Below are 14,059 nucleotides of genomic sequence, written 5' to 3' on the forward strand. Positions count from 1 at the left end.
TTTATCTCAATAAAATAAAATTTTGTTAAAACAAAACTTCTTTTGTTAGGGATTCTTTTAATCCATGTCTATACTTGTTCATTAATGTGAACAATGTCCAGGGAAAATCCTAAGGAGAACAAAAACCACTAATTCCCATTGAAAATTACATCAATAATATGAGGAGTAATTTTTTTTCCCAGTTTAACAATAGCAAACTGGCTTAAGAACGTATCTCTGGTTTGGAAGTTACTGGTTTTGAGCTTATACATGGTTGTGATCAAAGGCAAAGGACACACATGTTGGATAAGGATCACATGATTATCCTGTATAGCCCTCTTGTCCCATACAAAGGTCCTGCCCAAATCCACACAGCTGTTGACAAAGCAAAGGCTAGAATTCACATCGCCAAATACTCATACTTTGGTCCTTTACATTGTGGAAAAATATAGTGTACTAAGCAAAGAAAATTAACCTTGTGTATAAATGTGAATGCCTACTTTTTTTTTTTTTTAAACGGAGTGCAATGGCATGATCTCGGCTCACTGCAACCTCTGCCTCCTGGGTTCAACAGATTCTTCTGCCTCAGCCTCCCAAGTAGCTGGGATTACAGGTGTGCGTCACCATGTGTGGCTAATTTTTGCATTATTATTAGAGACGGGGTTTACCATGTTGGCCAGACTGGTCTCAAACTCCTGATCTCAGGTGATCCACCTGCTTCGGCCTCCCAACATGCTGGGATTACAGGTGTGAGTGACCATGCCCTGCCAAATGCCTACCTATTTACAGACTAAAATGTTTCTCTTAACTTGGAAGTATATATTTGCACTTCAGGAATATATGGTTCGGCCAGGCATGGTGGCTCACGCCTGTAATCCCAGCACTTTGGGAGGCCGAGGGAGGCGGATTGCTTGAGGTCAGGAGTTCGAGACAAGCCTGGCCAACATGGAGAAACCCCATCTCTCCCAAAACTACAAAAATTAGCCGGTGTGGTGGCAGATGCCCGTAATCTCAGCTACCGGGGAGGCTGAGGCAGGAGAATTACTTGAACCCAGGAGGCGGAGGTTGCAGTGAGCTGAGATCACACCACCACACTCCAGCCTGGGCAATACAGTGAGACTCTGTCTCAAAAAAAAGAAAAAAAAAAAGAATATATGAAGCCAATGCAACTTGTGTCCCATATTTTATTTTGCTAACTATAGATTTTTCCCCATTATAATGACTAAGGTAAGCCCTCACTCCAATATATCTGTATTTCAAAACTGTTAGCTTATTTTCTGACATTCATATAAATTCATTCAAAATCAAATAATTTTTATTGAATGCCAAAGACACAACAATGAAAAACAGAAGATGTGTTTCCCATCCTCCATGAGCATGTAGTCTCATGGGGGAAGATATCATTAATAAAATAATCAGATCAACAAGTATAAAAATGCAAATCACATAAGAGCTATAAAGGTACATGCTGCTATGACAGCCTATAACATGGGAAAGTGTCCTAGTCAGGAAGGCTTCCTTAGTGCAGTGACAACAGCTTAGAATGAGTAGGAATTACTATGTGAAGAGTAGGCAGATTCTAGGCAGAGGGAAAAGCAAGTGCAAGGGAGGCATGAAGGCATGTGGTTAGAAAGATTGAAAGGAAGACCATCATGAGTAGAGTAAAGGAAGACAAAAAATGTAATGCTACATGTGGAAGAAATGGCAGATGGGAGAAAGATTTTGCACGACCTTGCAAATCTATTTGGAGTTTGGTCTTCATAAGCAAAAGCAATTTCAACTAAAAGGTTTCGAGCTGATTGGGGGCATAATAAGATTTGCTTCTTAAAGAGATTGCCGTAACTTCAGTGTGGAGAAATGATCAGGGGGATCTAAGAAACGATGCAAGCTGAGTAATCAGGAGGCTTGAGAAATTGAGAGTACTAAAATAAGACAAAATCATATTACTTTAAAAATACCATGATTGAGACCATTTAATAATTATTCCTGCACTCTTCCTAAATTACTAAGACTCAGAATTTTTATGTAAAAGATAAAACGGTCAAATGTTTACAATGAATCTTCTATTTTAATGTACTCATCGTTACTTTGAGAAAACGTATTAACCACTAGATGGCAGCAAAGCAAATAATTTCCATTTTAAAAGATCCTTGGAAAACAGCAAGTAGAAAAGGCATTGGTGAGTTTGGTGCCTGCTTTGAAAGTGAATTATTGCCATGTAAACAGAGTGGTGCTAGTATTATGTGACCTTCATGATGAAATAATGCCACAAACAGCTTGTGACACATAATAGAGGAATGAAGAGAAAGGTAATTTCATTATTTTTATAGAGTTTCACTGACAGGTTTTAAGGAATTTTTTCATGCCAAAGATCTGTTTATTCTAATCAGACTTTCAAATTTGAATGGATTTTTCAGGGTCAAAGTATCATAGGCCTTCTTTTAGGGTCACTGAGCCTTTGGGAATGTTTTTTCCTTCTTTCTTCTCTCCTCTCCACTCTCCAAGAAACATTACTTATAAATACACATTTTTAAAAAATTCATGAAGTTTCATAGAACTCTTGGAACCATAGGTATGTAGTTATAAACTCCCTGTATTACAGTAATTTGAAAAACATGCCACCGAAATCAAAAGCACCTTAACACTTTTTTAAAAGCCTGTTACTGAGCAAAGCGATAAGAAACTTCGCTTGATGCTGTTCTCCAGGGACTCAAGAAGCTCAACAAAGGTTCAACATGTCATCCTATGAAAGTCACAATACAGAACTATTACATTTGGCGCATTAATAATATTAGTGTTAAATTGTATCTTATTAATAGCAATAATAGCTAACATTTATTTAGTGCTTACTATGTACCAGGCATTGTTCCTAAAAGCATTCTATGTACTATTTCAATTTTCTTAACAGTATCTCTGAGATAGGAACTATTATGATCCCAATATATCAGATGAGAAAACTAAGGCATAGAAAGATTAAATAGTCACCCAAATCATATAGCTAGTAAGTAGTCTCCAGCGTCCATGCTGTTAATCACTTCACCATGACTAATTTTTATTATTTTGCATTGTTCCTAATTACTCTGTGATACCAGAATTGAATGTTGTCACGAATCTAACACCATCTGATGCAATAAGGGAGTAGTTACGCAATAACTGAGTACCAGCCAAGCACATGGCTCATTGTCTGTAATCATAGACTTGGGGAGGCCAAGGCTGGAGGATCACTTGAGGCTGGCGAGTTCGAGGTTGTAGTGGAGCCATCACTGGAGCACTGGGACTCCAGCCTGGGAAAGCAGAGCGAGACCCTGTCGCAAAATGATGATGATGATGATGAGATAATTAATATTATTCAAGTACTACCACACACATTGTCACCTCATTCTCTTTCCAAATACAGTATTTGTAGGCAGAGTCAATGATAACAGAAGCTAATAACAGGAAGAAAGATGGATAGGAAAGCTAAATGGAACAGCAAATGGGAGATTTTTTGAAACCAATGTTGTAGATGGTAGATGGCACTGTGATCAGTGGTTGCTTCTATCCCCCACACCAGTTATTATACCTGAATAATGTATAACCTAGTAAGTAGGATGAGAACAGAGATCCTCACCAAAGTATGTCAGTTTAATGATAGGGAAATTAAGAAGAAACAGAAATGTAAGAAATAATAATGGCAATTAAGAAATCTGATCTAATTATCTTTTGTATCGTTATACATTAGTTCTTCTTAGATATGTCTTAGTTTTCAGGTATGGATCAAACTATCCTCAAGGTCTTGCATTTCAGTTAAAACCAAATTAACTTAGTGTGATAATTTTAAGACATTTCATAAAAAAAATAACAAAGCTAGAGTTTGGATTCTGCATGAATTAGTTTCACATGGGACAAGAGAGGACACTCATGTTCTTCTTTCCAGGATCTGTAGGTTTTCCTTTCCATTTAAGGCTTGTTACTTTTCCTTTAAATGTAGACTCTAAAAACAAAACAATAACATGGTATCAGACATAAGGACTCAGGATAATAGCTATCCAACCTTTTAAAGAAATTATATTATTAAAAACTTTGAAGAAAAGCTATTTTTTATTACTACCAAATGTGTGGTATAAGTAGAAAACCACTAGTAGTGAGCCATTTAAGGTCAGTATTACTAGCTTAAAAAATGAAAATGTTTTTGCACCATCCTCATGTTTTTTCTAGTCAATGTAATAAAACAATGAAAATCTATTACAATACTAAAACCTTAATATCGGGTTGTTAAAATATCTCCTATGTAAAAAGCTCTTTTCCAAAATGTAAAAACATAAGGGGAAAAAATATTTGGTCTACAGTTCTCACAAATATACACACTGGGTAATTAATTTAACCAAACATTCCATATATACAAGTATTTCATAGACTCTACAACATTATCAATTGTAAGATGCATCATTATTTGATGTCCCAAAAGGACTGAAAAACTGCTCTCAATTACAGGACAACATTTTAAATAAGATACACTCCCAATTTTAGAGAAGAGTAAAAATAAGTGCTTCTTAGAATTAATGAAATATGTTATGTAGGCAATTTACTCTATATTTACTAGTTTAATTGTAAAATTTGCTTTTCCCTTTGATGGCACTCCACCTCTTTCAAGTTACAGAATGCATGCATTTTGCCTAAAGAACATTCACGAAACAGAAAGAACTCTGAGAAAGGTAAACTTACAGAAAATATGTTTCAATTATAGAGACATATGATGCACTAAAATAATTATAGATGTTTTCAACCAAAATCCAACAATTATATTCTAGAGCTAGTATCACCTATTATAAAACATTTCCTTCCTTTTTTCTTGAAATAACACAAAACTATCTGCTTTTGACATGAATGCCTTTATGTAAACATATATGTAACATAGAAATAATAGACTATGTACCAACTGTGGACCCATAATACAAATGTCCAAGTAAACAGGTTGTCTTTCAAAGTTAAGAAGCAGACATGCATATCTACAACACAAACGAACTATCCTCAATGTTTAAGTGAAATATGCATTTGTTATTACACCCAAGAACACCGAAGGGTTTTAGTCCTCAGGGGGGAAGACTAGCTATTTAATGCATACATTTATACTCAAGAATGTCACTACAGAAGACAGATAGCAAAACTTATAAATAGTTTGCTTTTATAACTGCCCCCTGACCCCAAAGCAAATGTTTTACTAAATGATTTAATAAATTCTGGTTTTACTGTTTGCTCTCTTTCAACTGTATTTTTCCCTCACTTTAAGTTGAGGTGTTTCACCTTAGATCAAGCTGAAACTTTGATCAAACAAATTTATTTACTTTGATGTAACTAAGTGTAACTATCAAGCAGCTCTTCCCTGATGCAGCCATTACACAGGAACACAAGATCAGAGAACAATGAGCAGGTATCAGAATTTTTCCTTAGTTAAGAATCATTTCCAAAAAAACTACAGTCATAGGCCACATAACATTTCAGTCAATGATAGACAATATGTAACACAACTAAAAAATTCCTGTCACTTAGTGATATAGCCATCATGATGTCCAAGCACAATGCATTACTTGTTTGTAGTGATGTTGGTGTAAACAAACCTTCACTTCTAGTCATATAAAAAAAGGACAGCACATACAATTATGTGTAGTATACTATACTTGATGAGAATAAATAACTGTTACCGGTTTATATATTTATTATAATATACTTTATTTGAGACCAAGTCTCACTTTGTTGCCCAGGCTGGAGTTCAGTGGCGCAATCTCGGCTCACTGCAACCTCTGCCTCCCGGGTTCAGGCAATTCTCCTGCCTCAGCCTCCAGAGTAGCTGGGACTACAGGTGCACACCACCACGCCCAGCTGATTTTTTTGTATTTTTAGTAGAGAAGGGGATTTGCCATGTTGGCCAGGCTGGTCTCGACTCCTGACCTCAGGTGATCCACTCACCTTGGCCTCCCAAAGTGCTGGGACTACAGGCATGTGCCACCAGGCCCAGCATACTATAGTATACTTTGTATTGTTATACTCCTACTTAAAGATAAAAAGTTAACTATGAAACACAGCCTCAGAAGGTCCTTCAGGAGGTATTCCAGAAGAAGGCATTGTTACCACAACAGATGACAGCTCCACATGTTATTTCCTAAAAACCTTCCAATGGGAGCAGATGTGGAGGTGGAAGACAGTAACACTGATGATCTTGACCCCATGTAGGCCTAGGCTAATGAGTATGTTTCTGTCTCAAATCTTAAAACAGTTTTCAAAACAAAATTAAAACAGAACATTTTCAAATAGAAAACTTACAGGATATAAAGAAAATATTTTATACAGCTAGCTGTACCATGTGTTTTAAGCTAAGTGTTATTACAAGAGTCAAAATTTAAAAAATTAAAAGTTTACGTTTTAAAAGCTATGGTAAAGTTAATTATCAAATAAAATTTTTTTATAAATTTGATATAGCTTAAGTGTACAGTGATTATAAAGTCTACAGTATAGATCCTGAGTATGAGAAAAATGCAAAAGTATTAAAAGTAAAATAAATTTTAAAAAATTTTAGGTCTACAGTAGCGTACAGTAATGTCCTAGGCTTCACATTCACTCAACACTCACTCAGTGAGTCACCCACAGCAACTTCCAGTCCTGCAAACTCCATTTGTGTTAAGTGTCCTATACATTTTTTTTCTTTTATGCTGTGTTATTACTGCACCTTTTCTGTTTGAATAAACAAATACTTACCATTGTACTACAACTGCCTACAGTATTCAGTACAATAACATGCTGTTTAGCCTAGGTTCGTAGCCTAGGAGCAATAGGCTAGACCATATATCCTACGAATGTAGCAGGCTATATAACCATCCAGGTTCATGTAAGTAGACTTTATGATGTTTGCACAATGACTGAATCACTAAAGATGCACTCATTTCTCAAGACATGTCCCTGTCATTAAGTGATGTACGACTATATTAGTTTAATTATGTCACCTCTTAATCCCAAGTATCAACATGTAAATTCTGTTCCAACATGGCTGCCTAATATGAAATGTATGACTTCAGAAATTCCAATAAATATAATTCATCTCAAATACCTTTTAATTTTAGTGGGTTACAGAACGTCAGGAACAAAATGCTAAAGAAGCAATATGTTTCTTAATTAGAAATGTAAGAAAAAAATTCATTCATTCATTAGTTGATCTTCTATATTGCAGGTATTATTAGGAATACAAGCTGGTACATGTGATCTGGCCAAAGATGAGAGGCAATCATGTCTGGGAAGAAATTCATGAACCAGAGTCTTTAGGTATCTATTAAAGGCCCAAACCACTTGTTAATTTAGACCATGTGACTGAATAACAGGCATGTAAGAAAGATCTGGTAAGCCAGCATGCCATTTAAGATAAAAAATGTTGAGAAATAACAAATATTTGTGAAAATTCATACATCTGTTATGGGCAGTTTTGAATTTTATGAAAGCAGGACATGTTAGTTTTCAAATAGTAAAATTAGTGCTAAGACAAACATTTCAAATATTAAAAAATACTACAGGCCGGGCGTGGTGGCTCAAGCCTGTAATCCCAGCACTTTGGGAGGCCGAGACGGGCGGATCACGAGGTCAGGAGATCGAGACCATCCTGGCTAACATGGTGAAACCCCGTCTCTACTAAAAAATACAAAAAACTAGCCTGGCGAGGTGGCGGGCGCCTGTAGTCCCAGCTTACTCGGGAGGCTGAGGCAGGAGAATGGCGTGAACCCGGGAGGCGGAGCTTGCAGTGAGCTGAGATCCAGCCACTGCACTCCAGCCTGGGCGACAGAGCGAGACTCCGTCTCAAAAAAAAAAAAAAAAAAAAAAAAAAAAAACTACAAAAGTACAAAGGAAGAGAAGTTATGGCTCAACATNTATGGCATTTTAATTTTAAAATTTTGTCAGGTGGGTCTTTCCAGAAGAGAAGCAAATCAGATATAGGAGGGTTTTTGGTTTCTGGTTTTTGCTTTTTTGAGACAGTCTCACTCTGTTGCCCAGGCTGGAGTGGTGACACAATCTTGGCTCACCGCAAACTCCACCTCCCGGGTTCAAGCGATTCTCCTGCCTCAGCCTCCTGAGTAGCTATAACCACAGGCGCCTCCCCCCACGCCTGGCTAATTTTTTTGTATTTTTAGTAGAGACAAGGTTTCACCATGTTGGCCAGGCTGGTCTGAAACTCCTGGTCTCAAGTGATCTGCCTGCCCCGGCCTCCCTAAGTGCTGGTATTATAGGCGTGAGTCACTGCGCACGGCCTGGAGGAGGATTTTGAAACCAGATCAAGTAAGAAATTCATTCCTTCATTCATTCTGCAAACATGTACTAAATGCCCAATATGTATCAGATGTTGTTCAAAAGTTAGGGATTCAGTGTTGAATAAGCCAGACAAAGCTAATGCTTTCATCAAGCTAACTTGCTAATGAAGAAGAACAACTAAAGAACCTGATAAAAGACGCTGAACTGAATGTCAAAAAACCTCAGAACTAACTCTGGTTGACTATTCATTAACCATGCATTTGTTATTAATATAACTTTATTTAAGCTTCAGTTTCCTTAGCTATAAAAACAGACCCAACAAACACACATACACTTTCAAAGACAGCTAAAAGAGGCCAGGCACAGTGGCTCATGCCTATAATCCCAGCACTTTGGGAGACAGAGGCAGGTGGATCACTTGAGGTCAGAGTTCAAGAGCAGCCTGCCCAAAATGGTGCTAAATAGTCTACTAAAAACACAAAATTAGCCGGCATGATGGTGGGTGCCTGTAACCCCAGTGAGTCGGGAGGCTAAGGCAGGAGATCACTTGAACCTGGGAGGTAGAGGTTGGAGTGAGCCAAGATCACATCACTGCACTCTGGCCTGGGTGACAGAGTGGGATTCAGAGTGGGACTCTGTCTCAAGAAGAAAAAAAAAAAAAGAGAGAGCTAAACGAATAAAACGCCGAAACTATATAAAAATAAAAATAATTCTAGGAGTACAGAATAATCTTATTCAAATATCTGCAGGGACACCTTGTGGAAGAATCAGAAGTATTCCAGAGTTCCAAAAGAAAGAGGATCAATGATGGCTGGAAGTGACAGAGACAGGATTCTATCTTGGTCGAAGAGAAAATTTTCAAATAATTAGCTCCTTCCAACAAGTAATTTGTCTCTCCAAAATACAAAGTGTTAGTAAAACCTTGAAGCAGGTATTATTTTACTTTCACTGTTTTGCAATAGAACTCCTTGATTGCTACTTCTGAAGCAAGCTAATGGCTCAGGTTTATCAGAGTCTCAAATCATTTGAGGCAATACAAATGAGGGACAACCCACTGAACATACTCTGTAATACAGTGGTTTCAACTGGGGGTCATTTTGTCCCCCAGGGGGCATCTGGAAATGTTTGGAGACATGTCTGGTTTTCATAATGGGGAGGGCTGGGGGGTAAAGGAAATATTGGCAGCTAGTGGGTAGAGGCCAGAGATGCTGCTGAATATCCCACAATGCACAGTATAGCTCCCTATAATAGAGTTATCCAGTCCAAAATGTTAATAGTGCCAACAGTAAGAAACTCTGATGTTAGGTATTATCTGTAAACCATTTATTATATATATTTGCTTGTGTTGCCAGACTCCATGCCACCTGTAGTGAGTTTTTTTGGTTTTTTTTTTTGAGACAGATTCTCACTCTTGTTGCCCACGCTGGAGTACAATGGCGCCATCTCAGCTCACTGTAACCTCCGCCTCCCGGGTTCAAGCGATTCTTCTGTCTCAGCCTCCTGAGTAGCTGGAATTACAGGCATGCACCACCAAGCCTGGTTAATTTTTGTATTTTTAGTAGAGATGGGGTTTTGCCATGTTGGCCAGGCTGGTCTCGAACTCCTGACCTCAGATGATCTGCCCACCTTGGCCTCCCAAAGTGCTGGGATTAACAGACGTTAGCCACTGTACCCGGTGTGAGTTCTTCATTAGGCATTTTCAAGCAAAAGCTACAAGCCTTTTGCTTGGAATCTCGGTGAGGGGAAGTACTGTGTCTGTTTAGTTTGTCATGCTTCCCTGGCATTAGCACATTTGCCTGGCAAATAGAAGGTCAATACTTCCATACTAGTTATGTGACTGTTAACTCACCAAGTTTATGAAGGGTGAGATTTTACTCTAACAGCCATTCAAAACCTAAAATTTTCTTATTCTAAAAATTGTTTCATATTAAATTTGCTATTTATTTTCTCTCCTGGATATATCAGCCTAAAAGCTGTCCTTTAGTCATTATGTACAAATATACATACATATAACATTTCAAAAACATAAACAGCTTAAGAATGATTTTGAAAATTAAATGTATGTTGATATTTTCAGAAAACAATTAGAAATAAAAACTAAATTCTTATTACAGGGGTCCTTGGGCCAAAAGAGGAAATCCTCTCTAGTTATGGTTTTTCAGTAAAATAATATGTAGCTCTGAGAATCGCTTACAACTAGGGCTAAGAAGTAAAATAACTTCTAAGTGTAGAGAACATATTCAGACTACCAATCAAATTTTACCTCTGTTCAAAATAATCATTTAGTTTCATTTTTAGTCCTTATTCACAGAAAATTATGGGCAGCTGGTAAAGTGGATGTTGAAGTTAAATAGGAAGTGAATATTAACCTCCCACCAAGCCCTATTATTTGGGGCCATTAATTTTCTACCAGAAAAGGTAGTAAACTTAAAACAAAAAAGTGAAATAAACTTCTAATTTCCCAGAAGGTCTCTGGAATAAACAGGTCAATAAATAACTTTTAAACAACTTATTTCGAGTAGTTTTTAAAGATTTTTAAAAAGTGTCTTGTTAAATAACATTTAAGCAGCTATTATTTATGATTACCTCCAATTAACTTATACCTGTATTGAAAATTTTTTCAACTTAAAAAAAAAATGAAGTACTTGGCATTACAAAAAGTCAACTAAAAGGTAACCTTGCATTTTAAAGTTTACTTAAGGAAACATGACTGTCATGATCTTTTGGCTATATTTTTTAGGCTCAATAATCCCAAAATATATGACATAAAAAAACTTCTGTATTTGAACATCTAAGATAAACTATCCTCAGAAATAATTACTGACAACTGGATAAGAGTGAACCACAACTGTATAAAACCAAATTATTTCACTGACTAAGGGATCTTAGAAAAAGAGAAGCATGCCAGGGAGGAAGCTGTTTAAATTTCTCCTAATTGTGAAATGACTAATTTACTAGATAAAACCAACAGGTGAAGACATGCTATATTTTCAGTTGAAATGACAAAATGTGACTATAATGGTAACTATACACAGAAAAGTCAAAGAAACCAAGGACTTTTCTGAGGTAGTTACAATGGGTCATACTTACAGCCACAGAAGCCCACTGCCATGCAAAACAGTGACTGGTTGGCATCTGATCATGTGAGCGACAGCAGCCAATAAGAATAGAAAATAGGAAGCAGAAGACAAAGCACCACCAATCAATGTCAAGAGTTGCCATGTATAATACTCTTGCTATACATAAACACCAAAAAATGACTTCCACAATCTTATAATTATCTTTTAAATTTATTCCATAGGAGTTTTAAATTCCATATTAAGAGTAATAATCTGTGAGAATACCCAATTTTAAGTCTGCTTTTTATTAAGTTTAGAGTCAAATGTCAGTATCAAAGTACCTATCATTTGTAAAGGCTCAAAGCATATTTGTTGAAATATAAAATATTTTATTTTATATACAAAACTCTTAAATTTTATTCATTTCCTATATGTAATAGTCACTATTCAATGAGTTAAAATGTGCATTAGCAGTAACATTCACTCTAACCCAGGAGTCAGCTTCCCTTACTCATCCCCAAAAGGTGAGAAGCTAATCAAAATATTTTTGCTCAAAAGTTTTAAAGAGAAAGAAACTTTAAAAACAGAAAAAAAGGTGACATTCATTAAGACTTTCAGTGTTTTGCGAGAACATTTATCTAAGAAAAGCAAGTTCAACTCATGGAAACAGTGGAAAATAAACATTATTATCTAGTATTCAACAATATTCTACATACAACATACCACAACATTTAGAAGAACTGAAGGACCCCTTCAATTCTCTAAAATAATCAAAGCAGCAGGAATGGGATAAAGACACTAAAAAATGCAACAGAAAGGAGGTGAGATTCAAAATTCATGATTTATCTTACCTGTGCCATTCGTATTGCTGGGTGTGCTCCACAACCTTGCACTGCTTTATGAAGTGTTTCACCAAACATATTTCGAAGTTCAACCGAGTGACAATACACAGCATCAATCTTAGGCCACCAATCCAATGCCGACTAGAGAAAAACAAAGACCATAAGGAAGAGAAAGCACAAAATTACATGAGTTGTATACTGTGTTTATCACTGTAGTTTTAAGTTTTATCCTTTTGTCAGGAAGTTTCTAAGACCATGCAAACACACACCATGATTTCCAAAGTCTTCAAACAACGTCTTTAATTCAAACACTAACTCATACACATTATATTATAAAACATAATAGTGAGCAAGAGACAAATTGCCCACTTCATGAGCATGTGCATGTGAGACTTTTTTTTTTTTTGAGACGGAGTCTCGCTCTGTCGCCCAAGCTGGGGTGCAGTGGCCGGATCTCAGCTCACTGCAAGCTCCGCCTCCCGGGTTCACGCCATTCTCCTGCCTCAGCCTCCCGAGTAGCTGGGACTACAGGCGCCCGCCACCTCGCCCGGCTAGTTTTTTGTACTTTTAGTAGAGACGGGATTTCATTGTGTTAGCCAGGATGGTCTCGATCTCCTGACCTTGTGATCCGCCCGCCTCGGCCTCCCAAAGTGCTGGGATTACAGGCTTGAGCCACCGCGCCCGGCCGAGACTATCTTTTCTCAATGATAAGCCAGTGAATTTGAAAACTAAAGTCTTCAGAGAGCTAATCTGTAGCCGATCTTCTTCTTTTGTTTTTTTAAGTTTCAAGTTTTACAATTTCTGGAACACATGCATAAATGGCATATATTTTCCCAGGTAAGAATGCTATTATCAAAGCTTTAAAAGTGATTAGTGGTTCGACACAATATTAAAAGTGTATGTAGGAAACCATTACTTATATGTTTACAGAAAACAATGATAATTACAACATGAAATTAGTAAATGAAATAAAACTATTAAGTAAATCTATAATCTTAAATTGATATGCAATGATGACATGATACATGGGAGACTAACAATTACCATAAACAAAGACAAACTGATCCTAGCGAAATATTTTTTTAAAAATTATTTCGTGTATTTTCTATTTCAATTTAACCTGTTTTGCTTTGATGTCTAGTTTTTATGCCTATTTTATTTGAAAGTGTATCTTTAACTTTAAAATGAATGACTTGATATATTATTAAAAAATGACAATTATGAAAATCACTATTATCTTTAAAGTCTATCAGTTAATACAAAACTGACTGGATGAATTTTCACTACATATGTAGAGTATGCATGAAATGACCTAAAATGTAGGCTTCTAATTTATAATACTCCAGATGTTTATAAAAAAATCTAGAGGAATAACACATTCAAATTGTAGATAAGAGAGATTTAATAGCCTCACATCTCTCACGTCTCATTCCCACATTTTTTCTTATTCAAAACTAAGCTAATTCAAGTGTCAACATTTTAATTTCTTCACTTGGAATTCTCAGAATATTTTGAATAGCATCAAGTTACATTACCTTAACCCAAACTGTGGATTACAAATCCTGTTCGCCAGATAGTAAAATGTAAAACCAACTTATGATACACATTTTGAATACTGAAATCCATTCAAGGAGGAATCCCAAAACTGGGAGGGAAGAAATGCTTTTTTGGGACAGTATGGTTGTTTACACTTTTCCCTCAACTCCTACTTCATTTAATCTAGTTCCTATACATGATCAATTTTTAGTCTGATAGTATAATGGATTCCTCCAACTCTTTGCAATTTTGACTTGCCCAAAGCAACCAATGCAACTTGATTTCCTTATACTTACTAAATTATACAGCTTGTGTTAATCAGCCTAAAGTAACAAAAAGCTGAATAGCAAGGTACATTGAGTGAAGGGTCTTCCT

At 36.5% G+C, this 14,059-nt stretch overlaps 1 protein-coding gene across 1 annotated transcript in view; it reads right to left on the reverse strand.

Annotated features, from left to right (window-relative positions):
- The window catches only part of NF1 (neurofibromin 1), a 293,561-nt gene that overhangs the window by 160,245 nt on the left and 119,257 nt on the right, over nt 1-14,059 (reverse strand). The window contains 4 exon segments of the mRNA XM_017890864.1: nt 847-848; nt 3,822-3,896; nt 3,899-3,950; nt 12,158-12,289. Of these exon segments, the coding sequence (XP_017746353.1) occupies nt 847-848; nt 3,822-3,896; nt 3,899-3,950; nt 12,158-12,289 (261 nt within the window).

The sequence above is a fragment of the Rhinopithecus bieti genome, unplaced genomic scaffold (assembly GCF_001698545.2).
Source record: "Rhinopithecus bieti isolate Rb0 unplaced genomic scaffold, ASM169854v2 scaffold_19652, whole genome shotgun sequence".
NCBI lineage: Eukaryota > Metazoa > Chordata > Mammalia > Primates > Cercopithecidae > Rhinopithecus > Rhinopithecus bieti.